General features: G+C 46.4%; 1 protein-coding gene across 1 annotated transcript in view; it reads right to left on the reverse strand.

The window, feature by feature from the left end:
• ADAMTS17 (ADAM metallopeptidase with thrombospondin type 1 motif 17) overlaps positions 1–25620 on the reverse strand; it is a 155785-nt gene extending 130165 nt beyond the window's left edge. The window contains exons 1-4 of the mRNA XM_059858637.1: positions 25490–25620; positions 24522–24856; positions 16126–16291; positions 5253–5425 (exon numbers count right to left, since the gene is read on the reverse strand). Coding sequence (XP_059714620.1) covers positions 5253–5425; positions 16126–16291; positions 24522–24856; positions 25490–25559 — 744 coding nt within the window. The 5' untranslated portion in view covers positions 25560–25620. The remainder of the gene's footprint in view (positions 1–5252; positions 5426–16125; positions 16292–24521; positions 24857–25489) is intronic.
• Positions 25621–26041: the final 421 nt, after the last annotated feature.

The following is a 26041-nucleotide window of genomic DNA, read 5'->3' on the forward strand; positions in this document are numbered from 1 at the left end:
GGAAAAGTGGTCAATGTGACTGAAGTGTTGTGGGTGTCCTGCTGCAGGGGAACTTCTACACTTCTGTACTGACTTCTCTGTGTGGAGTCATCAGAAGTAGAGTGAGCTCTGGAAACAGGAGATATGGTAAAGAACCATACAAAACAGACAAAATGGAAGGGGAAGTGCAGTAGAACAAGAAGAAGAATAAAGCCTGTCTCTGGCATCTCCCCATTTCTCTGACAGTGCTTTACTGTACAGAATACCCTAAAGAAAACAGGAAAGCTTGAAGGCTGGACCATCCTCCTCTGTTTGCATTCCTCCTGCCTTTCCTTCTCCTCACAGCTCTGACATGGAAGGGGCAGAACAAATGCAGTTTTGGCATAAGCTGTGCAGGCCTGCCCCAGCACGCACAAAGCAAACACAGACAGAAGGAACTGGGCTCAGAGAGGAACTAAACTACATCATTTTAATTTTTTTTTTTTAATTCTCAAGAGCTTCCTCTGCAGGTGGACGGTGGGAGGGAGACGTGTGTGTTTCAGATGTTTTGGAGTTTAGAACAGCAACCCTGAGGGTAAATTGACTTTTTTTTCCCTTTTTTCTTCCCTGAGCACTGCACTCAAGCAGGAGCCTTCCCATTGCCTTGGCTGCTGGATGAGGTTTGGACAGCAGAAGCCTTAGTCAGGTTACTGAGGTTGTCTTTCTCTTGTTTTGAAAAGTGCTATAGGATTTCTAACACCCACCTAAAGCCAAGCTTTCAAATTACTCCTTTAAACATTATGAGAAAGAACATATTCATAGCTCTTTATAAGATACAGTTGACATAACTCCTTCTCCTGGGGCTGCTGGAGCAAAAAGAGAAATCTGTAGACAGTGATGAAACACTCAGATCCTTTTCCCTTATGTCCCTGTTCTCATCATGAAAATTCCAGACCAAGGTAAGGGAGCTGATTATCAGTGGCAGCTCTGGAACATTTATGTGCCAGCCCCCAAGAGCACAGACATATAAATCCATCAATGCAAGCATGATAAAAATGATTTTATCTGCTTTTTTAACATAAAAAAACCCTCACAGGGGAAATCCAAAATCTGTGGAGTGTAAAATAAGGCTTCAGAGAGTAAAACAGTATCATTCCTAAAGAACAACATAAGAATTTTCCCTCTTAATGACATCCAAAAGATCACTAACTTCAAGTTCCTGCTTGCTGCTGCAAAGAGCTTCCACAGTAATCTCATGGCTTAGCAACAGCTGCAGGAGAACTGACACACACTGCAGAAACTCTCCCTCCACACTGCACTCTCAGGGAAAAAGGCAAGCTCCAAACCAAGCCACAGTTGTAATTTATTGCAAAACCCAAAAAAACACACTTAGGGCACAGAAAAAAAAACCCAAACCAACCCAACTCTTTTTTTTTTTTTTTTTTAGGTTTTCAACCCATAGAAAGCAGCTGTTAAATGACTGTGTTGTGGTCTTGGAAATTCAGAAATTCAGACGTCTCTGTCTCCAAATGCTCTGAGGGTCAGTCTGGGTGGGACTTGGTTGGCAAAGTCAGCTCTGCACTCTGCAAGGAGCCAATATCCACAACTCCCTGCTCAGGGCCTGGCTGGAAACAGCCACTCCTCATCCTCAGCAGCACAACAGCCATGGACAGGACTTTCCAAAGGGTCTCATCCCCATTTATCACCACTTGAACCAGTTATCTCCAGAACCATTTGAATCAATTCTCTCCAGAAAGCTGAAAACCATGAAAACCAGACACAGCAGAGACCAGTGCAGTTCTAGCATCTCCTTTTTCCTTTACTGGTCACTTCTTTCAGATGAAAAGCAACCACAAGAGCAAATAAAATCACAGAACTCCTGCAAGAACAGAACATCCACCCTCACAGCTCCATATGGATGAAGTGCACTGAGAAATTAGCTGCCAGATGCAGACCAGCAGAATGGGTGAGCAAAATAAGCATGTTTCAAAGCTTGATTTACCACAAAGGCACCTGGGCTTGGAATCCAGAGGAAGTTCTGAACACTGGTCACTACAGAAGGAGGACATGAACAGGAGATGCTCTCAAGCCAAAGGTGAGACAAGAACTGGAATGCAAACACTGCAACAAAGCTCAGTTAAAAGGGAGTTTACCTAGAAAAAGAGATCAGCACTTCTATCTAAGTAGGTGGTTTTGCATTTCCACAGCTCTGCTGGTATTTCTCCCTGTCCATGTTCTTCCATTCCTCATGCCCACAGTCTCACTGCCTTGCTAAGGCTGCAGCTGTGCATGGTGGCATTTGACAACAACTTTAGCACCTGTTTGGAAAATAGTGCTGAATCAAACACCTTGCCAGAAAACAAGAAAAGATTTCTTTTTAGCAGTGGTGACTTGAAAAAAGCCAACTCAAATCCCTGGAGCCCTGCTTGTTCCTACTCATACATTACAGAGCACCTGAGAGGGAAATTCTTCCATGATCTTGGAAAAACCTGTCTTATAATTTCAAGCATTAGTTTATTAAATGGAAGAGCCTGCACCTCTACAGTGACATTCACAAAAAACAAGTACTTTTAATGTGGATCTATTCTCTGTTCAGGGCCATGGAACTACAGAATAACATTAAAAACACAGCATTTGCTACATGAAGTGCTACCTGTTATTTCTGGGTTCCAAAATGGGTTTGCTGTGCTTTTAAGCTGTTATTCTAGAAGAGGGTGGTGGGGTTTTTTCCTCTAAGATTCTCATTTACCAAGGGAGCAATAAACCCGTATTTTGTAATGCTGACTTTTTCCCCCTTCAGAAATTCTTGTAACATAAATAGATATTAAATACTTTAAGGCAGATCACTTTATTTAAAATGTCTATAAATATAAAATGCATTAATAAGACCTCTTAATGCTTGTTTTGTGGTTTGACAGTAAACGTAATGGCTTACAGAGAGGAGTTAAGTTAATATACCCCTGACCAGTAATGTTCTATTTGCTTAAATGCAAGCATCCAAGCCAAAATTAACATTCTGGTTTCTTTTAGAGGCAGCCTGCCATCCTGCAGTATAGCTGAATAAGCACTGCCTAACATCATGGGGCAAATCCTGTCCCCCAGCACCCAAGGCTGACAGGGAGGCAAGAAACAAAGATCCCAAGCAGCCAAGAGCTTGGCTTAAGGCCTCCCCAAACCACATGATTATCGCTCTGAAATACATTTTTCTGAATTATCCTTCAGCTTCTTTTCCTGGGTGAAGGTCAGCTTTCATTACACAAATGTAACATCAAAATCCTCTTTGATTTCCCTGAATTCCACCTGGTTTTATCACCACAGAATAAAGGATTTATGCAGTGATGCCATCCATGTGTTTGCCTATCCTTATTCCTCACTATCTTTTGGTCTCAAGTAGTTTCCTTCAAACCTGAAAAATGTTCCTAAGAGTGTGGGAATGTAGGTGGCTGAGGGAGAGACCCTCCCATTGCCCCTCTGAAGGCTGAAGAGCTGAAACATGAATTCAAATCCTATCAGGCATCAGAAAAAACTCACACCAGCGAGCACCCAGGAGCAATGACTTAACAGTGGGAAGCATTTCAGCTGGACCTTGCACCTGAGATGTCACATGAGTGTGTTCCTCATCCAAGAGTCCTCTTCCATGTGCTCTCTCTGGTGTCTAATAAAGGGGTGAGCTCACCCTACAGCATCAGAACCCAGCTTAAAAGCCCATCAGCCTAATCCATAGGAAACTAACCTTCAATATTTGTTTAATAAATGGGTTTAGAGAACCCAGCCCATCTATGAGCACCTCCCCACACAGATTTATTCACACCTGGCAAGCTGATGTTGCTGAGATGTTCTCCAGCACCTCAGCCTGGACAGACAACAGGATTCAAAGACCCACAGCCATCTTTTGTTTAAGACTTGGTCCATCAGTCTGTTCATCCCTAACAATCTTCAGAGGCTGAAAAAGCTGCACAACACAGACATCCCCAATGGCCACAATGAAACCATTGACCTGCTGGCATGAGAGTCATCAAAAGTAACTGCAGAGCCACAGTGGAGCCTCATCAAGTGACAACTCTGAGAGTACACTGGGAGGCAAAATAAAAGGTAGAGGAAGGGACACAGAAAAGCAGCTCATTAATGGAAAAGACTAATCAAACTCCCTACTCAGTCAGCCTCCAGGAGGGCTCCCTCACACCAGTTCTTGATGAAGGAACACAGGACTCCTTAAAAAGCTGTTGTTCCATAGCTGGTTTATGCTGAGCATCCATCTCTTCACTGGGAAGCATGACCAGGCAATTACTGTTCAGGACTGTTGTTTTTTCCCAAGCCAATTTGCTGCTCATAAACACCAGCAGAGGCACAGTGAGGAGAATGAGCTGTTCCTGGATCTAACAATAGCATGGGCAAAGGAATATGAGCTTCCTCCAAGACTTTCTTGTGCAAATGCCTCTGCAAGGACCCCTGCAGCCTCTGAGCAGAGTTTTCCGTGTCTCATCCAATTTAGCCATTACCTCCTTAGTGGCACTGCCAACAGCTGAGTGAGCATTCCCTGTGGGAGGCTTTGTGTTCCCTTATCAGCTGAGCAAGAAAGGCCCCACTACAGGGACAGCTCACAAATTAACACCCACACTTCCCATGAGCCTGCAATTTCCAAAGATTCCCCTCACTCCCAAAATATATCCCTAGGATTTCTAGAATGGTTTTCAAGCCCAACTCCATCAACTACTCATAGGGATGATCAGCACCACTTCATGAAGCCCTGGGGTGAAAAGAATGGGATCAGCCAGCAGTTTGGACATAAGTTTGCCACATTTTCTACATCAAGGGAAGCAGCCATTTTCATTGCGTAAAAATTGGAAATAAAAATCATTTTGGACTTAAAGCCAGGTCTTCTGCTGGAAATCAATATGACTGCTGGCTTTAACTGCCTAGAACAATGAGCCATATCTCCTGTGAAACAGGTGGGCCACTGGAATCTTTAGGAACCCAAGAAACATGTCAGACAAGACCCTCCTCCAAGGTAAACCACAGCAGCACCAAAAGCCTGGAAGAAAACACCACTCCTGAACCACTATTTCCTAAGTGAAAACTTGCCTTTTCAGTTTTGAAAAATGTTTTTTTATTGTGGCAAATATCAGGAGAAACACAAATGGAGAAGAGGCACATAACACAAGAAAACCAAAACCTTTTCTCGTACCCGAAGGTCAAACCAGTTCTTGATTTCTGCTGCCAAGTCAGCTTTATCCTACCCTGGGTATGTCCTGCTTACTCTTGTTTCCTCTTCTGAGACTAAAGTGCCTACTTACCATATTCATAACAGTGAGGATGAACCTTTGGGCAGCCTCAGCTCCGTGGTACTGCACCATGTCAGCATCTGCCACCACCAGCGTCTCCACGGTGTACTCGCTGGTGAGGCGGATCGCGTTCCTCCGCTCCCGCCAGTCGCTCGTGGCCTTCACTTTCCTCTGTCTCTTCTTTTCTGAAAAGTCAAAATGCCTTTTAAGGCTGGCAGATCGTAATAAAACACTCCCAGCCTTTTCAACAAACATCCTGGTGTGTATTCAGGTTGTAACAACCTTTAATGTAAAGTGTTCTTGGCTGGTTAAAGAAGAGGTTGCGTTGCAGGTATGTCTGTGCCTCTGAGTGCAGAGAGCAGCAGATGATATGAAAAGAGGAAAGAGGATGGAAAAAAACATTAGTTCAGGAAAAAGAAAAAATTAACTAATTCAAATAAAAAGGTTACAGATAAGTTAAACCTCCCTTCCTCCCAACTAAAGGACTGATGTATTAATAATTTGTCTTCTTCTAAGCCAAAAGGTGAACTGTGTTTCACAGGAAGATATGCAAAGCAGCTGAGGCATGACCAAAGGAGAAATTAAGTTCAGATATGAATTCAAACCTGCTCACTTCACTGCAGCCACAGAATTGTGTTCATGCTTTCAATTGCAAAAAGAAAGAAGCAAATGAAGTAATTAAAACAAATTTATTCTTGCAATAAGAAACAGACTTCTAAGATTCACTGAAATCTCTGCCTACTGTTCAGCCTGTGATACACTATGGATACTGACACTGCTATTACTATTGATTTTTTCCTGTGGAAAAGGAAAGAGAACACACAAATCCTGAAACAGCACAAACACAACACTCAGTGCAAAACTGGCATGGGACAGAGTCTAATGGATGGTCAGACAAATCCCTCTTATGTCACACAACACGTGCTGCTCATTCCCCAGAGCAGAGAATCACTTTTTAATTTTCTCTAGATTTACCCTGAGACCCTCTCTGAGCAAAGCAGCAGCCAGAGCTGAGCTGGTGTTCACTGATCCTGATTTTCCACAGCCTGTTTACCAGCTCCCTGACATAATTCAGCTTGAATTTCCCTTCTTTCCCAGACCATCAGTTTTCCCTGACTGACCCTCCTGCATTCAGGGTGACAAACTCCATCAGCTGCAAGCCTCCCAAAGCCCACCTGAAATGGACTCCCTGCCTTCACCCATTGATGCATTTTCTGCCTTGTCAATATGCACATTGCACCACGTCCATCCCATCTCCTCATTCCTGGGTTTCTTCAGTCATCCAGTACAATTCTGCACGTGCTTTTCTGCCCAAGGCATCAACTGTCAACACTTGGTACATATTTTAAACTGAGAAAACAACCATGAAATTTGATTTTTTTTAAAGAGAGTTTGGAAATATCCCCCTGGGTTGAAAGAGGCAGACAGGAGTCTATGGATAAGAAAAAAAAAAAGAAAATGGGGGGGTGATCATAAATTATGGAAGCTGCATGCCAGCAGCAAAGATGAAAATAACCAAGTTTTAAGGCTTGTTTTCACATGGGCTGCAGGACAGCAACAGAAAAAGTGCACAATCATGGCAAAGCTGCCCCAGAGCAGAGGATCTCTATAATGAAAATAAAATAAAATAAATAAAAAACATTGACTGTACAAGAAAGAAGGAGAGCTGAATGTACCTTTGATTTGCCAACTATGAGGTGGAGATGATTTCAAATTCCTGGGGAACAGCTCACATGTTTGTGTGTTATTTTATTTCTTTCATTCCATTCGTTTCCCATCCCTCCCTCTGCACAGCAGCACATCTTTAGCTACAGGTAGTCAACATTATAATTTAAATACCAAGGAAAAATCAAAGAAAAAAGAAAAGGTGAATTATTTCAGTAAAAACACTGACATTTTGGGTCTTACTACTATCAGTCAGAACCTTCCTGAAGACAGCAGCATGTCCTCATCAAATTCTTATTTTGGCAATCCCCTAATAAATGTTTCCAGGTGGTACAAATCTCATATCTGTAGAGAAGTTCTTGTGAAGGGGCTAAGCCTTGGTTCAGCTAAGTCTCGGCCTGGCACTGAATAAGCTGTATAAAAAAGTTTAAAATGGAAGGAAAAAAAATGGAGTTCTCTGGGTTTTCCCTTAAAAAGAGAAGACATTTGTGTCAGAGGAGGAACTGACTCTGCTGGATTGAAGCTTGCACTCTGGGGAGGTCATGCCATGGTCATTTGCCAGTGTGGTCCCTCCTCCAGAGGCAGGTGAAGGAACTGGCACCTCTGCAGCAGAACAAAACTCTGCAAGCTGTGACTTCTGGAGAGCAGCAGCCAAAGGGACTCCTGGCAGAGGGCTGGGCAGCCTTGCTTCACACACAGCCTCTGGCCCCCTTTCCTCCTGTGGGCTGGCTGCCTTCCACCAGTGCTTGGGATTGGAGGATGTGTATGGAAAACCAGCACCCCACAGGCTGCCTGGAAATGCAGCCAGAGTGACCTGACAGGAGAATCCAGGCTCCTGCTCTTACCCTCACCTTCACACTGCCCAAGTGTAAATTTACCTGCAGTTAAAACAGACAACAGGAGCCAAGGGAATCCACAAAGAGCTCAGGAGGTCACTGCTGAACCCTCCACAACAGGCACAGCAACACCAGCTACTTAAAAAAAGAGAGGCTGCTCAAGTTTGTAGCTCCTTCATGGGGTAAATTATTTTATCATTTCTGTCCACTTTCACAGTGATCTCTCTCTGCATCCTCCTGCCTATCACAAAAGCAAATAATTTCCCAGATTAATCAAGCCATGGAGAAAACAAGGCATTTGCATGGCTGAACCACAACAAAGAGAAAGGAAATGTACACGTCCTGTATCACAGATGTTTGATGAAGAGAAAGATCCAAAACCAGCAGGAAAAATCCTCATTAAGTGCACTTGCAGCTCATACCTGAAACTGAGTCAGTTTTATGGAGGTATCCAAAAAATAAAAACTACCCCATCTCTCGAGCCTCACTTCAGAAACAAGCCAGCACAGAGAAGTCTCATTCCTGTCCTGCAAGATTTATGGACTATGGGCAGAGAATCCCTCCATGAGTACATGAAACCCCAAACTAAAATAAACACCAGCCATTAAACCAAGGATTAAATGCTTGGTGGATTCTTTATTTGAACAAACTGATGTTACAAATTTTGTGGTGCAGATGTCAAGTGTTAGTGTGAAGGCATAAGAGGCCATAAACCACAGGCAGGAGCTGTCAGAGAAGTTTACATTGTAGGGAGCACACAGCACATGATTTTAGGAGTCAGGTGTTCCCTGCTAAAGAGGTCAGAGAATTTAGTATGAAATATGAGCTGAAACAGTCAATCTACAGCACAGCATGTACATGCTGCAGGTGACTGGGCACAGGGGACATTACTCTTTGGCCAGTCACTCTGACAGTGTGTTACACAGTCTATTGGGCCAAAAAATCCACAAAATTCAGGACTGTGAGGTGAAGGGAGAAGGGTGAAACACTCCCAGATCCTCAGCAAAAAATGGCTGTAACGCTGCACAAGTTCATTAGGTGACTTTCATTTACCCTTGCCTGGCTCACCACCTTCAAAGCCACACAATCACACCACGTCCTGCAGTCTTTGAAGTCTCCCTCAGAATGGGAAGAAGCAGAGTCCCCACTGTGATCAGAAGCACACCACGGCTCTTCTGAGGCCTCTGTAGAAAACTCCTGACGCTCAGTGCTTTTTATGGCAACTCAACAGATGTGCAATTCCAGAGCAACCGCCCCAAATGACCTTTTCCTATTACACACCAAAAGCGCTGTCTAGCACTGTCTGGCTTTTGGCAGATTCTTGCTGTAAGTGCACAGTCCTTTCCTGTTCCTCCTACCTCCCTTCCAACTGTATTTCCCAGACTCATCTAAAAGCAACATCTTCTCCTACAGCCTTCCACTATTTTTCCCTGCCTAATCTTTCCCTTTGTAATTTTAGCTACCTCATTCTTGTTAAACCCACTGACGGTTTCTGGATGCCGTTCAACAAAAGTCACAAATAAAAGTTAAACAGCAGAATCCTTTCTGCAAGGCCAGATTTCTCCTTAGAAGCTCTTTTCTATTGCTGCCTTAAAAACCCTCTCCAGCTCTTCCTCAGGAGCCCTTTGCTCCTTTCCCTCCTCCCATCACCCCTTTAACATCTCCCCGTACCCTCGATGGAGAGCAAGCTCTGTTTTACTATGACCTGTTATTTCAGCAGCATAAAAAGGAAGTGAGGGCATCCAAGTGGGGCAAACAGCTAAAATTAATTCTCCCTAAGCCCCAGGAGTTTCCAGAGAACCTCTGACTGGTACTCACATTAGGCAGGTTTTATTAGCTTCACCTAAAAGTAAAAATCATCACCTCTCCAAAGCAAAACAGAAAGAAAAGGGAGATCCTGCACATAAACCAAGCCTAGAAATTAAAGAAAGGAAGTCCTTGAGGTGTATTCTTACTACTCAACCTAAAACCCTCTGTCCCTGCTGAATTAGCAGAGGGACAGGATGCCACAAAATGTCCCTGGAACCAGCAGCAGGAGAGAAGCACCTCTCAAAAGGTGATTAATCCCAGACATGGAGACACAGAGCCCCAATGCCAGGATGCAGCACAAGAATTATCTCCATGCCCTGGCTCATTATATCTCCACCAAAACCTTGGAATTTCAGATTTACCACAGCCAGCTGATGCCAGTGATTGCCTGAAGTTCAGGAATTACAAATGGTTGCTTATTGAAAGAACAGCTGATTACAGACTGAGAGTTGTCCTCTCATTTTTAATGTCCTGTCCTACAAAACTGCATCTCCAATTTGTCTCTGACTGGAATGGCAAAATCAGGCATCAACTGCTAGGAAAAATTATTGCAGAGCAGAATAATCCATTATTCCCTAATTCACCTTCCAAAAATGGCTTTGTTTTGCTTTAGGGTTTTTTTTGTTTATTTTTTTTTCTCCCAAACAGTCACTTTCATACCAAATCACAAGTTCATGACTATTTCTCTGGCAAAGCAGCAAACAAGAACTTGAGACAGAAGTCATGAACTCTGAGCTGCATCTCAAAACACCACAGATTTTACTGCAAGGATTGTTATCCAAGTAAGTCTGTGGCTTGGACACATCAGTTAAAATTTTATTCTTCTGCAAAACAAACTCAGTCATCAACACAACTCATCAGGGCTTTGTTTTAATGGCCAGGCCAGGATAAACACTGTGATCTCTGCTCAATGGTTCAATTTGTCACCAGGACTCAAAGAGTCCCACCTCCTGGATTATGCACACCCCTCTCCCATGGAAAGGACAAATTCCTGATGGCACAAACAAGGACTCCTGGCAGATAAATAAAACAATTTAGTGGTACAGGAGCAGGCACAGTGAGCATGGCTTGAGCTATGGATAGTGATAACATGGAAGAAGCAAAGACACCTAAAAGATGAGCAATCTGCCTTAGTCCAGGAACCATCTCTCTGCTTTTCTAGCCAGAATGGCCATGGAATATCCATGAACATCCCAAGACAAGGACAGTGGACACTGACAGTGGAACTCATCACCACCTGCCAGGCTGGATTTCAATGGCAACCAGCACTCAGCTTTCTCAGGAACCAAGCAAAGGAGCAGCACAGCTGCTCTGGAAAGGGAAGAAATCCATCCACTATCTATATTTACATTTCCTTTTTGTGTCTCTTTTCCACCTTGACAGCAGAGGCAGAAGAACCTGGAGTCCCTCACACTCCTCATGATCCACACTGAGGGAATCATCCAGACCAGACCTGCAGTAAAGCCTCACTTGCCACATGTGATGGAAAATGACACTTCTGAATGTCAGACTGCTGCAGGAGGCTTCTGTTTATCAGCCATGAGGAAACAATCACAGGCTTGCAGGGAAAACCCAGACTCCCTGTCAGGAAGAGAAGGGACCTGGAAAAACCAAAGGGTTTATCCACAGAAGTGAGACACACTCCCATGGGCAAAGTGCTGAGTTCCTGGTACAGGGAATCCTCCTGTGCTTGCAAACACTTAATCACATTACATCTTCTGTGGAGCCCATTGTTGAAATCCTGCTTTAATTCTCCAACAGCTGCTTCCTAATATGGACTAATACAGGTTGCATTACATCTCTCTATTTTTAGTGCACATGGTTTTGGCCATAACAACTGCTCTTTCAGGCCAAGTCAAACCTGCAGAGAAAACACAGCTAGGAGACAATGATTAAAGATGGGGAAATGCAACGTAGCAGTAACATGTGTTTAAGATTTATACCTGTTCAGGGAAAGCATTCCCAACATTTGATACCTGTACACCAGCACTTACTTAAATTATTACCAGCTTTGATAAATTGTTAAAACAGGTTGCAAAGTAACTATGCAGAGAAGCAACACGTAGTTATTTTGTGAATTAAAACATTGATCTTCCTGTTATTTCACTGTATGTGCAGCACATTTGCATTAAAGGAAAACTGGTTCATTTAAACTGACAAAAGGGTTTGAAGCAAACCCACATTTCAGAGTAATTTATGAGGTCTATATCATAAACATGAAATAACAACCTTCTGTCCAAAGACAAGCTGCTCTCTCTCATGCTCCTGGACTGTATTTTATATCAAATCCTTCCTATGTAAGGAGACTTTAATACATCACTGGAGACTTTTGGAGAAGTTGTAACAGAACTTACTTTTCCCGAAGAAACAGAAAGTTTTATGACATGGTTAGAGAAGATTCCTATGCTTTCACTTAATGCCTTGATTCTGTCTTGAACATTGATATTTTCTCAAAAATCAAGAAAAACTGAAATTTTTTCCCATTCACAGACTCTGGTGGCAAAGAAAACATGTAAATATGTGTCCAAATCTCAGTAAATAGTTAAATTACTGTGGTTCCATGATAGTTCAAAAAAATAATCCATTTACTGCAGCTGAGGCTGTGGTGGATATTGTCACATGGAAAGAGCATTACTGTATGTCCCAAGCTCACAGAGAGAGGGCAATGAAAGAAGCTCTATCTCAGGGGCTGGGCACTGCAAAAATCATGTATGATGCTTTAAAAGAGATCTTTCTCTCCTGCCTGGCTCTTCTGCAGGGAAACTCTTACTTGTATGTATTAAAACCTGCAAACAAAACTCCCTTTGACTCCTCTCTCTCCATAGCAAAAACACTTCTCCAGGACCTTTGACAAGAAAGCTGTCAGAGCTGGTCTTTAGAATGAGAGCAGGGTGTGACAGGAGGTTTGTGCAGATGCTGCCCAGTGCCCAGAGATGAGAGGTGTTTCACATCACTGGTGTGAAGCTGTTTCCCATGTTCCTCACGACTCCCTGCTCAGAGCAAGTGAAACCCAACCTTCCCTTCCTTCCCCCTCATTGCATGTGCACCTGGAAACCTTTTAATAGGTTTTCTGTTTGCCTCACAGGGGCTCATGTTCATGCCTGAGCAGAAATGTGCATTGTGACTTGAACTCTCTCTCTCTTGCTGGATGACAGGTGATAAAAATAAAACATATTCACATATCATATGACCAACAATAGCACCTGGCCTATGGTGATGGGATCTCTCCTTTGCTGCTGGAGCACTTTGGAATTCAAACAAAGGAATTAAAACATCAGCCCTGGGATTTTTTTAACCCATTAGTAGACACTTGCAGGTTCAAATCTCAAGGATCCAGTCATGCAAAACCTTAAGTACTTTCCCATTCTTGACTACAGCCAGATTAATCCTCTTATACAGATTATTCCAGGAGAAATTTGGCTCCCACAAAGTTCTGCTGCAGACCTAAAAATAATTTTGAGTGCTGCAGGACATGTAACACCACTCAGACTAAAGGAGTTGTTTTAGAGATTTTAACTACCCCTTATCAAACCAGCCTGATGGCATTACCTGGCCCCAAGCCACTTCCTCCCTCCCAAGGCTGGGGTCTGCAGGGAGAGCACCACACCTCTGGGTGGAACACAGGGGCATTGCCCATGGAAAGCTGTGCTCTCTGTCCCCCCAGCAGTACTTCCCAATTAAGTTCATTTTGCTTCCTTAAAGTGTTTTTCTGCTCCTCCTCCAAATACTCACACAAGTCATTACATCACCCAGCACCTTTGTGTTACAAGTTATTAAGTTCACATATCACAGGAAATTTGCCATTGAGCAATTAAGCCCTGTTTAAATTTTTATGACATGATCAATAGTTAGCATTAAAAATTCAGCTGATGTTTTGTGCTTTGATTCCCAAATAACCCCAGATAATGCCAGCTACCTCTGAATTACAGAATTTTAAGAGGAAAATACATATAGAGGTGGTTCTTGTGTATTCAGAAAATACAAGAACAGCAGTAAAGGATTCAAAAATGCTCCAGCATGGCAATTCTGTGACCTTGAAACATACTCATTTTATACTGTATTTACACAGACCTGTCTTTTTCTATGTCATTCTACAATACAGGGTTTGTACCTAAATGTCTGGCATAGAAATATCCCCATGAATTTACAACCTCCAACGTTTCCTGCCAAGTTTTAGCCTGGGTGAGCCAAATTTTAAGCCACTGGCAAACAACCTCTAGTATAAATCTGACCAGTCCATGTTGGTGAATATTACTGTAAAGAGATCTTTTCCCAGGAGAAACTCTGGAAGCACATCCCTAGATGGTCACTTCCACACAGTTTTATTAGAAATGGACCTTTTGTGTGTCAGACAGGATTAATTTTTTCATTTCTAAACTCCTTGTGCACAAAAGTTAATCCAAAGCAGACAGGAGGCAATTAGGTCATTAATGTGCTAAGCCTATTAACAGCCATGAGTTACATTTCTGTCCCTCAACAATGACAAAGATCCAGGGGTCTGCCTTTAAGTGGGAAATCCCATGAGCAATTGCATTATTTTAGGACAGGGCTACTGGCAAGCAAGGCTTGGCTCCCTTCTTAGCACAGCAAGAGTCAGCACCCAAGGGATGGGAATTCTGCTCCCAGTGTAGCAGTGGCTCCCCAGAGGCCCTCAGGAAGCAGGAGGTGCCACTGGAAATGCTCTTTTATCAATGTCTTCTTTTAGCACCTTCATGCTCACTCAGCTCCTCTTTCCCTTTGTGATCCCATGTAAATATTACCCAGTGTCTCCCCAGTTTCCTTCCTTCAGTTCCTCTTCTCAGGGAGGGAATTCCAGTTCTGCCAAGGACAGGGAGCATCCTGCCCCTAGCAAACAGGTCAAAAGGGTGAGGCTCATTTCCTGGACTGATTCTGGTTCAATTCAGATTTTAACTAATGGCTGTCTCATTTTACAGTGTAAGAATTCTGAAATGCATTTTCTGTGACCACAGGGCTGCAGCACCTACAGAACTTGGCTGGGAAATCAGAGTGGTGCTGAACTCTGATGCTTTCTCTGAAAAGAGACATAGGGGATCTGTAACTGTAACCAGATCCAAGATTTCATTCTCACAGAATCAGAGAGAAGACTGGCTTAGTCTGAACCCCTGAGAATGATAAACCTGATGAACTATTAAGAGCTCAGCTCCACACAGGAGAAAATAAAGGTCCTTGCTACAGGATTTACCAGCACCCAGTGCAGAAGCAGGCACAGGTTGTTTGGTGGTGCACAGGTCTGGTTAAACACAAAAACTGAGATACAAAGCCTTACAAGCAAACCTCAGGTTCCTGGCTGCCTGTTCCAGTGAACTCCTTCAGGTCTCTTCCACTGCTGCTCCCACAAGGAAACTTTTTGTGCCTCCTGTTGCTGCCACGTCCTTCCAAGCAGCCCTTGTCCCTGAGCACTCAGCTCTTCCCACACCAGTGATTCTCACTCCTGTACCCAGAAAATCCCCCCAGCCCTGCTCCCCACTTTGCCCCTTTGGCAGCCCAGCAGCAGCACCCACTGCTCCATTTATGCAATCCATCCACGAGAAGGCAGGAGAGGAATGAAAGGAGCAGAAAACACAGGAACACTGCAACCTAATGAAGAGATTTGACAAAGTTCATAAAAAATACTCCTTCTGCAACACACCCAGAGAGAACTCCAGAAATGATAAAATTTAATTACTCTGAAGAATCAAAAATATAGTTTATATCAGCTGGCAATTTGACCATGTGGCTTTGAAAGTGGGAGAAGACAGGATATAATCAATGAACAGAGTTGGCCATTTTATAACATATGATATAACAGCTGTTTTATCAGATAGAGCTTAAGTTTGACGAGTCAAACACCAGACAGAAAAAGCAAAATCAAGCTCCCAGTTAAAAAAAAAATCACCTTCTGAACTACATCTGGTAGTTCCAAATGCACACAAGCCCTTACAAAAGCAATAAAAAAACATAAAATAATACAAAGTCTGCTCAGTTGACCCTGATATGGATCATTGTACTCTGCCACACAGAAGTAAGAATGAGGGAATGAGAAGCTGAAAAAGAAAGCAGATTGCTCTGAAAGACAAACTGTGCATTTCTTCCATCTCCAGATATCCCTTTATCCTATTATGAGCTGGATCCCTGGAGCTGGACTCCACAGATGATACTTGTGATTAAATTATAACAAAGCAGGTGAAATGATGTTTTCCACACTCTGAAATGTGAGGATCACCATTCTATCCCTGCCTCCTCAGCACAATCCAGTGGAAAGGCAAGATGGAAGAGTCTCCATCAACACTGACTTCAGTTAAAAAATCCTGACCCTTTGCTAAAAAACCCAGTGAATCCCTCCCTGAGCAGTGGTCACACTGCAAGATTAGAGCAGAATTTATCATCATCTCACAAGTCCAGTGTTAGAGAACATGCCCTGACAACCTCATGTCTGTGATGTGACTCCTGCCTGAAGCAGTACCAGGATTCACCCACACTTGCCATCCTTCCCCAGCCCCAGCTGCCCAACCACCAGAATGACAAAACGCAAGCAGAATTCCCATGGCTGCTCTCTGGAGCCACTCCAAGCTCACCTGCTACAACCTTGCAGTGCTCCTCAGGGCCCTGGGGCCTGGAGGGATGGCCAGGTTTGGTGGATCGTCTCCGTCTGATGAAATGTTCCTTCCCGCTGAACGAGGTCTCAGATGCATTCACAGGTTGGATCAGCAGCTGCTCTGATCCAAGCTGGATGTAGCCAACCTGCCCACAAAACAGAACAAAAAAGCCCCATCAGTTTGGTACCCAAGCCTGGTCTATCCAGCCTGGTCTGAAACCCAGGGCATTTCACTGCAGATATTTGCAGTGTGAGGAAATGATGGGATCATGGTTGTGCTCACCTTGTGTAATACAGACTAAAGAACTTCATCTGCCTCTCTTGTTTATTTTTTATATCACTGAGCACTATTTAGAAACAATGCACTGTACAAAGGAAAGGTGGGGATTCCTGCCAACACTTTTGCTTTCCCTCCCTCCAGACACAGCCCCACAAATATGTTTACAAGATGCTCAGCTCACATGAGGACAAATAAATCCAGTTAACAGAAACCTGTTCAAAATCACCTCTCCAGCTGCCAGGATTGCCCTGCCAGTGAATGGCATTCACTGTCTCAGAGCACAGAGGTGACACTGCCTGCACACAGGAGGCCCCTGTGGGTACCACCCTCACAAGGAACACTGAGTGAACTGATGCAAGCGTGGCTTGCAGAGCCCCACTGCATTTTTTGGGACCAAATACCTCTTCCTGACTACATCAAGGGCCACACAGTCAGCTCTGCTCTCCCTGCAGGCCATGGGTTGGGTTTCAGAGGACTGCTGCGCTGTCCCAGTTTCAGGATTTTCCACCACCCCTGGAATAAGTGACACTAGGAAGGTAAAGATCCTGCCTAAACAACTCCATAGGGTCCAGGTCAGAGCACTAAATCCCTGCCTTCCTTGCACCAAGTCCAGACCTTACAGCAGGGCTGGCAAGAACACCTTTGGAAGCCAGCTTCTGCCCCAGGAGAGCCCTCCTCTGCTCACAACCCAGAGCTTTTAAGGTTCTTTTATGCTTTTTCCATTCCTTTTCTGGCATGAAAAGAAGAGAGTGAAAGCAAAGTTATCACCGTAAAACTTAACAAAGCCTCCAGGTTTAGTAATCACCACCAAGGTTGTAACATGTTGCACAAAGTGGGTATTTACAATGAGGAGTTCTGACTTTTCATTGCACTAATCCAGTGATTATTTATATTGCAATTAAAAGGCTCAAAACACAGCTCTGCCATGTACCTCCCCCTTGAGAGAAGTCTTGAGGTCTGATTTAACTTCTGTTAATAACAGAAGGGCTCATCTGGTCTGGATTGCCAGGATTGTGCACCTGAGAGGTAAAGGTGCTTCCAGAGAGCTCCAACACCCATCCTGTACATAAAAAGAGAGGCCAGACTTTTCTGTCCCCCTCCCCTCACTCTGTGCCAGCCAGGCAACTCTCCAAAGAAACGCTCTGCACGTACATCCAAATGCTGTATGCTCAACAGCTGACTGTACTAATATGATTTATAATATACATTACATACATACTGTATATTGCACATTTCCACACCTCCCTGCCAAATCCGGTCCTCACGTACACCCAGGAAATCCCTTTGGCCCAGTATTTCCAGCAAGAGGAATTTCTGCTGGAATGAGCAGAAATGAGAGCTCTCCTCCTCTGACAGCCACACGAACTGAACAGCAGTCAGGGTGTCTCAGGAAGGGTCACTGATTTCCAAAGAGAGCTTGGACAAAAAGAAAACCATAAAAGTTGGTGTCTCCACTGGGCATGGCTGCAAAGCACAGCAGAGACAATCAGTCCCCTGTCTCTGAGGAGACAAGAGACACCTCTTTGGGGGCCTTCCAAAAGAGACCTTGCTCTTGGGGCAGGGGAATTGCTTAAGGATAAAATGCCTTGGCACTTCCTACATACAGAGAAAACCCAACATTATTCCTGAGCCCTACAAAATGCTCACCAGTTAACAAGAGCCCCTCTGCTCTGGAGTGTCCAAAGGGCTGCCTTTTCACTTAAATCACAAGTTGGGCTTTGTCAGAATTGCTCCAGAGACAGAAAAAGCTCTGGTGACTTGTTCTTTCAGCCTCCTTTATGATGTTCTCTGCTATTTCCCCTCCTTGTTCCAATCTTCCAGCTGGGAGGTAGCCCCAGCCCCCTTTTTTAATATAGGATTTAATTATTTAGAAGAAGGGTTGTAAATCTGGTGCCATGGTACTAAGAGCCACACCAGAGCTCCTGACAGACTGCCAACCATTTCAGCTGGTGCCAAAAGCATGTAAGAAGAAGTCAGTTTCATCACCACCCTACAATATCCCAATTTTCTGGCATCAAGAGTGAAAATAATTTAAACCATTGGAAAAGACTAATGTTTCACATTTGCTGTGGAATTGTGAAACCTATGGAGAGAAAGAGCCATGAGTCTTCACCCTGGAATATGTAGGGAAGCATCTGAAGCTCAATCTGAAAAGGCAAATAGAGTTTCAAGCAAGAAGGGTTTGCAGGATCAGGCCTGTAAACCATCTCCAGGGAGTTAAAAATGTTTAAAATCCCCCAGACTTGCCAGCTGGACTCTTCAGAGTGCCCAGACCTGTTGGCCCAAAGGAGATCTTTTGGACCCTGTAACTTGAATAGTCTGGTCGTTATTTTGCCTTTTCCATAAGAAATGCATTCCTCATTTGCAACCCTCAAATTCTCTAGATCCTGCCCTGTGCTAATCCCAGCATGAGAGATCCAACACCAGCCCTGGACAAAGGCTCTGGGCTTTTCTTCTCTTGTCTGAGTTGAGGGACTGCAGAAGGCTTTGGATTTTGAAGATAAGGAAGGAAAACCCCCAGAGCTACTTTTTCCACATCTCAGGAAATCATTCCAACTAAGTAAAATGCTTTGGATCTGCCAATTCCCATTTGCCTGGGGAAATGCATATCAAAAGTTGGGATACTCCCTCCCATCCTTCTCTCCCTGTGGGAGTCCAGGACCAGCTGCTGTGCCAGATCCTGGGATAGCTGAATTTTGGGAAAAGCAGCTGCTGCCCAACCCCACCATCCTGGAGGACCTGAGACACAGGAACCCAAAAATTCAGAGTAGTGCAGGAACTCACCATCATCTGCATTAATTTTACAACTGGTATGACCAGACCATGCAGCTGACAGAGCCCTGCAGCTCTGCTAACAGAAAAGCTGGGATGATTTCAGCCTCCAAAGGCAGGCAAACAGACAAGCTGATTAAAACAAACAATAATCCACACTTCCCATGACAGCCCCACTCACCACTGTGCCTAACAGTGGCAAGATCTTTCACATTAAGGATACTCCACACCCTTATTTTAGAAGTCATCTCAACATTGCACCAAAACATTCCCATGTGCTCTTATCCAGGGTTTCACACACACAGGGGTCACTCAAGCAACCTGCTCACTCTGTGATCTACTCTTGTACCACTCCTGTGCTACAAATCATCTTCCAGTGGAGCTTTCCTTGGGCTAAATGAGAGCAGGGAAAAGAGGAAGGTCCTCACAGAGTGTCACTGGAATGACAGTGGTAGCAGAGCCTTTGTGTGACCCCATCCTGCCTCCTCAGCTTCACTGCTCTGTCCCTGTGCCCTGGCAGTGCTGCTGGAGCTACTGCAGCTCCAGGGCTTGCTGAGAACAGGGACCCAAATTCTCAGTGCTCTCTGCACATGGTTCTCGACCTTCCCACATGTTAATACTCTCCAACAGTTACACTGTTTTTCCAGTCCTTTTTATTTTCACAACATCTTTGAAGGAGATCTGTGAAATGCTGAATCTTTAACAGATTTTTCTCTTGCTCCTAAATGTTCATTAGTTACATACATAGAACATGCTGAAAAGAGAACAGATTTAAACATCTGACAAATTCCATCCCCTTCTCAATTTCTCAACTGTTACGCTGTAAATCGTTGTTTAACCATTTCCTCAAAGTTAAAAGGAAGTTAATGTTTAAAGTGAAGAACAAAACAACCCACAAATACAGTTTAATAAATTTCATGTGGGTTTTAGTCCCACCCTTATTAACCATGTTTCAGCTTTGCTTGGTTATTATTTAAGAGTGCAATTCAAGCAAATTGAAAAGAAGAGCTTTAAATTAAGTCATGTTCCAGAGACATTTCAGGTTTACACTCAGTTCTGATATATTCCTGGATATATCCCCAGGAATATCTGCCCTGGCCCCCAACTCTGCTAAACAAGGAAACCCCATCTTCTCCCTCTTGTCCACTGTGGAAGAGGCAAGAAAATCCCAGCACAAGGAAACCCAGCACAGTCATTTTAAGAGGTTTAACTTTTCAGCTCGTGGCCCAGCTACGGATAAATGCCAGACAGCTCCCCTCCCAGACAGGAGAGTTCAGTGGAGCTGAAGGTTTCCTCAGGGGAAATTGTATCATCTTTAATCCCCACACGCCTGCTGTGCCCTGCTTCCCACTACAGCAGAGGCTCCTGAGTCACCTGAAGGGCAGCACCGCCCTGGTGCACGCAGAAAACACTTCCCTGGCCAGGGATGGAGCTCCCTGAGCTGCAGCATCTGCTCTGAACCAGGCACCACCTCCCTCTGCAGTGAAATTGGCCACTCACCAACCTAAGGGACCTGTGGCACAGGATGAGCCACCAGGGAAGTGCTCATCTTCATCACTCACTCGCCCCTGACACCCAGACTGGCCTAACCCTGACAGACTGTGGCCTCTTCTGCATCCCTGTTCCTCTTCTCCAGAACTACATGAACTAGCCTGAACAGGAGGGAGGCACAAACTATTAATTCAACTGAGAAGGACATGCCACCTTATATAGAGACAAGACAAAGAGCAATCCTGAACCCAAGATCAAAGACTCTGGATTTTAAAATGGAAGAGAAGTTATTTAGAATCAACCCTCTGCCTCTAAATGCATCCCAGTGATTGTCACCTTTTGGCTCCTGGACAGTTTTCAAGAGATTATTTTAATTTCTAATTATAATGCTTATTTTGACATGGACTCATGACCCTCTCAAAACTGTAACTTTTTCCAAAATGTAGGTACAAGTATGAAAAGCCTACACCTGCTCTAAAGAGCTGATGCTGCAGTCCAGCACTTCAGCATGTGACAGTGACTCAACTGTGGCCTTACAAAGCTGAAACTTTTCAAAAAACAAAGTTCCTGTACTGGCTGCTGTCTTCTAGTGATAGTCTTGGGGGCTGCAGAGCTGCCTGTGAGTGCCCAGCAGCAGGGAAGGGCAGTGCAGCCCTGAGCTGTGACCAGAATCCCAGTGCTGGCACAGCTGCACTCCCCAGAGGCCGGTGCTGCCAAGGGGAAGGTAGCAGTACTTTCCAGGAACCCTGTGTCTCTGCTAGGCTGAATTCCCAGCTTGTGACGAGGAACAGGAGGGCTGGAGCATCCTCACATGAGGCACTTTAGCTGTAGCTCAATGGTGAGACCTTGGGTACAGCAGTTTTTACCTCACTCTGACCTCACAGAGCTCCAAGAGCACGGCCACCCTTCCCAAAGCAGGAACTGCAGCGGCCACACACTGGTTAACAGCAGCATCTGCCAGCAGAGCTTAAAAACCAGACCCCAACCTTCAGATGCCACGCTGGGAATCTGATACCATCACCAGGAAGCAATTGCTCAGCCTGGCTGCAGCTCAGTTTTCATGCCACTGTGTCAGGGATTTTGTTTTTACTAGAACTCCACTTGCCCTGATCATTTTATATCACTTTTGGTATGATTTATGGCATGGCTGAGAATATGATTGCAGCGAGGCCTGAGCCAGCTGGAGATCAGGACACAGCATTACTGCCCACTCTACTTCTTAGCAAGCAGCTTTTCTGAAGGAGATGTCCTGATAAGCAGTTAGAGTCTAATGAACATTTTCCTGCTGGAATTTTCAGGAAACCCCCCACTGCAGCACTAGAACTGCTCACAAGACAAATGCCAGGACAAACAGGCTGCAAGGTTTCCACTACCCAGGTCTTTCCTCTAGCCCAGCAGGTCTGGCCCATGTCCCACCTGTGAAGCTGCTGCTGAGGGCAAAGCCTTATTCTTCCTGCAGTAAACAGGGCTCAAGGAAGCAATGGGAAAATAAAAATATTTTTTTTTTTAAGTTATGGTCTTAGTATTTTAAATTGACAGACTAGAAGGCAAAAACTTCTGCCTCTAGAGTCACCTGCTCTCAGGTCTACTCATAGCAGATTAAAGACTTCCTAGACAATCTGGGGCAAGCTCTGATTCCTCTGATCCCAGAAAACATCTTACCACTACATTAGACAGCTTTCACTACAGGTATACTGGTTTAGTGTGGCCATTGCAAAAGGCTGTGTAAACACTGAAAACAGCCTAAAATGTGAGATGTTTCATGTTTAAAGACAGATTTAAGAAACCAAAATGGTCCACTCAGCTAAAATAAGAAGGTTCATCTACATGGTGGTATGGATTATTTCAATGAAACCATTTCAATAATGAATGAGGTTCATCTTAAGTTTAGTTTCATCCATCTGAAGTTCAGGCTAATCCTCAAGACACTGGAGTTTTCTGTTCTCTAGTTTTGAGCTTACATTTGAGTGAGTTAAAGTTAAAACTTTAACTCACTCAAATGTACCATGCACCTGCTTTTAGCCCTTTCCCATTCCTGGTGATTATGTGAATGAAGAGGATGAATGGATTCCTCTAACAGGAAAGGAATATCCCAACATGCAGAAACACCTCTCTCTCAACACATCTCCCCACAGCACTCTCAGCACTTCTAGGACCAGGTGCACAGGCAAAGGCAAGCAAAGCTTTACCAACACTGACACTAACACATGGGGCTTTGGCACAAACCAGCAGCTTTGACACTGATCCCAGGTTGATCCAGCCCAGTTATGTCAATTTAGCCATTGCTTAGAATTGCCATGATCCAAACAGGTACTGCAATATTGCTGTTCACTTTTGCTGAGCAGTGAGCTAAGACTAACTTGTCTTGTCTCTTTTTCAGCTTTTCTATTGGGAATTTTGCCAAGCTTTTTCACCCCCTCCTCCATTCCCTGATCTCAGGCAGTTAATACTGTGCCTACAAGTACATTCCTCTTTTTTTAAAGGTTCCTCCTCTGTTTGTTTGTACTTTCCAGCTTTGGAAGCCCAGCAAGATTAACAAAACACGCCCGGTGGCAAGATCATAGGGCTGTTAGTGATTTAAGGCTTGAACTTGAGATATTAGTTTTAAGCTGCCCTCGGTGGAACTCAGCTCAACTTCCAGTGCCACTCAGACCTCAGCATCTCCGTTTGCTGGGCTTTTTTAATCCTGAGGCACAGCGCCCTCAAATGGCTCTGAAACGAAGGCCGGAGCCCCGAGGGCAGAGCATGAACTGCTCCTCACCACGGTTTAAGGATAAATCTCCACCATCAGGTCTGTTCTGACAGACACACCTCCCAGGACCATCTGCTGGGAATCACTACCTAATGCCCCACTGACTTCCAGAAGTACTTTAAAAGTTTTCAAGAATAACTGCAAACTATTCAATGTCTTAAGCATCTCAGTCTCCACAACCGAGAAACTTTCTCCTACCGGGATGCTCAGAGGAGAGCCAGGTCCTGCAGAGCCACCTGAAACTACAGCCTCAGGCAAAGAAATCCTGACACTTGTGGTGGGAAAAGCCTCCCTGAGTGGGATGTTCCTGTGACCATGCTGGGGCACTGGCTGCTCCCTGACCACAGCTCCCAGTGAACACCCCAACACCGAGGGCAGGAGCCTGGGAAGAGCCAGCTGCACAGCTGCCACAGGATCAAGCCAGGATGGCACCAAATCACCCCAGCAGGACACAGCCACCTGTCCCATGGCTGGGGACAGTGACACAAGATGTTCCCTCCATCAGGACGCTCCTCTACAGGACCCTTGGGTTCTGCTGCCCACCCACAATGGAACTATAGGGCCTGAGCCCCTCAGGGATGGCTGAGGCAGCTCCACAGGGAGAGCCAGGGTGGGCAGAACACCCACCATGGGACAGCAGCAGTGCTCGGCAGGGCCCGGGAGCTGAGGGGACAGTGAGGCAAAGGGACAGGAGGGTCAGCTCCCTGAGGGCAGGTGAAACGCAAGCATCCCGCCTCATGGGGATGGCAGCACTGGCACTGAGGGGGGAGCGGGGTGGGATGGCAGCACTGGCACTGAGGGGGGTGCGGGGTGGGATGGCAGTACCGGCCCTGAGGGGGGGAGCGGGTTGGGATGGCAGCACTGGCACTGAGGGAGGTGCGGGTTGGGATGGCAGTACCGGCACTGAGGGGGGGAGCAGGGTGGGATGGCAGCACTGGCACTGAGGGGGGTGCGGGGTGGGATGGCAGCACTGGCCCTGAGGGGGGGAGCGGGGTGGGATGGCAGCACTGGCACTGAGGGAGGTGCGGGTTGGGATGGCAGTACCGGCCCTGAGGGGGGGAGCGGGGTGGGATGGCAGTACCAGCCCGGCGCAGGTGCTGAGGGAGGCGAAGGAGTCGCTGCGGTTCAGTGCGTGTCCCGAGTAGAAGCAGAGCCGCTCCCGCGGGGGCCGCCGCGCCTCCCCGCGCCGCCGCTCCACCGCGAAGCCCCGGGCCAGGAAGCGCAGGTCGCGGCGGAGGTGCAGGTACAGCTCGGCGCCGGCGGCGGGCAGGCGGAGCAGCACAGCCTCCTCCTCCTCCTGCTCCGCCGCTGCCCGCCGGCGCCGGGGGCCGCCGCGATCCCCTCCGGGCGGCAGCAGGTGGATCTTCTCCAGCGGCACTCGCTCCGGGATCACCACTTCCAGCTCCGCTCCGCCAGCTGCAGGCGAGAAGGAGAGAGGCTCAAGCGCTCGCACCCCGGAGCCGCGGCCCGACGGGGCGGCCGGGGGCTGCGGCACCCCCCGTTCCCCGGGACAGCCCCGCGCTCGGGTTTCAGCGCAGACAGCCCCGCGCTGGAAACCGTGAACGGGCTGCGCAGACAATGGAGCCAGCGGAGCACGGCGATTTATTTCTCTCTATATACACATATATTAGAGACAGGAGCGTGCAAGGAAGAGAGGAACAGAGCAAACGCTAAAGCTACTTGTATCATTAAATATATATATATATATATATATATATATACATATATATATATATATATATAGCTCAGACACAAGCATCGCATTTCACCAACCCCAATAAAAATCTGCAGGGAGAAGGGGAAAAGCAGAGCGAGCCGCAGCAGCAGCCAAGGACAGTCAGCAGCTTTCCACATGGAACGCTACAGCAGCAGCGGGAGGACAGGAAAAGAAAATACAAAAGCCTGGAGCAATTCATCCCGCGGGCTGGGACCGCGGCCACGCAGGGGATGCGGTGCGTGCCCTGCGCTCCGCGCCCGCACGCTGCCGCCCGGGACCGGACCCTGTCACTGCCGCCGGGGAAGGGGAGCTGGGGCGGCAGGGAGCGCTACCTGTGCCGGCGTCCAGTCCGCAGAGCAGCAGGCAGGGCACGACGAGGGGCAGGAGGCAGCCGTCAAACATGGTAGTGCGGCGGCGGGGCCGAGCGCACAGCGCGGAGAAGGGACCGGGGCCCGAGTGCGCCCTGCCCGCCCTCGGCACCGGGGATCGCCGCGGCGCGCGCCCGGCCACGCCCCCGCCGCGACTCCGCACGCCCATTGGCGGCGGCGGCCACCGGGACACGCCCCCCGCTCCCCCATTGGCTGCGCGCCGGCGGCCCCGCGAGGGGGGAACGCACGTGGGAGCGGGTGGCCGGTAGGGGGCGCCCTCTCCTGCCCCGGGCCGGGCCCTGAGCGCCCCGCGGGGCAGCTCCGGGACCCGGTTCGGTTCGGGACCCGCGGAGCCACCGGGAGCATCCCGGCCGGGTCCGGGGGTCTGACGGGCGGCATCCTGCCGCTGGGCAGCCCCGTCGTTTTTCCTTCCTCTCCCTTTCCTCAACACCAATTGAATTTAGACACGGTTAGGGCAGCTCGCTTGAGAAAGTCACCCATTCCTTTCCCAGCGCC

Source organism: Haemorhous mexicanus, chromosome 13 (genome assembly GCF_027477595.1).
Source record: "Haemorhous mexicanus isolate bHaeMex1 chromosome 13, bHaeMex1.pri, whole genome shotgun sequence".
NCBI lineage: Eukaryota > Metazoa > Chordata > Aves > Passeriformes > Fringillidae > Haemorhous > Haemorhous mexicanus.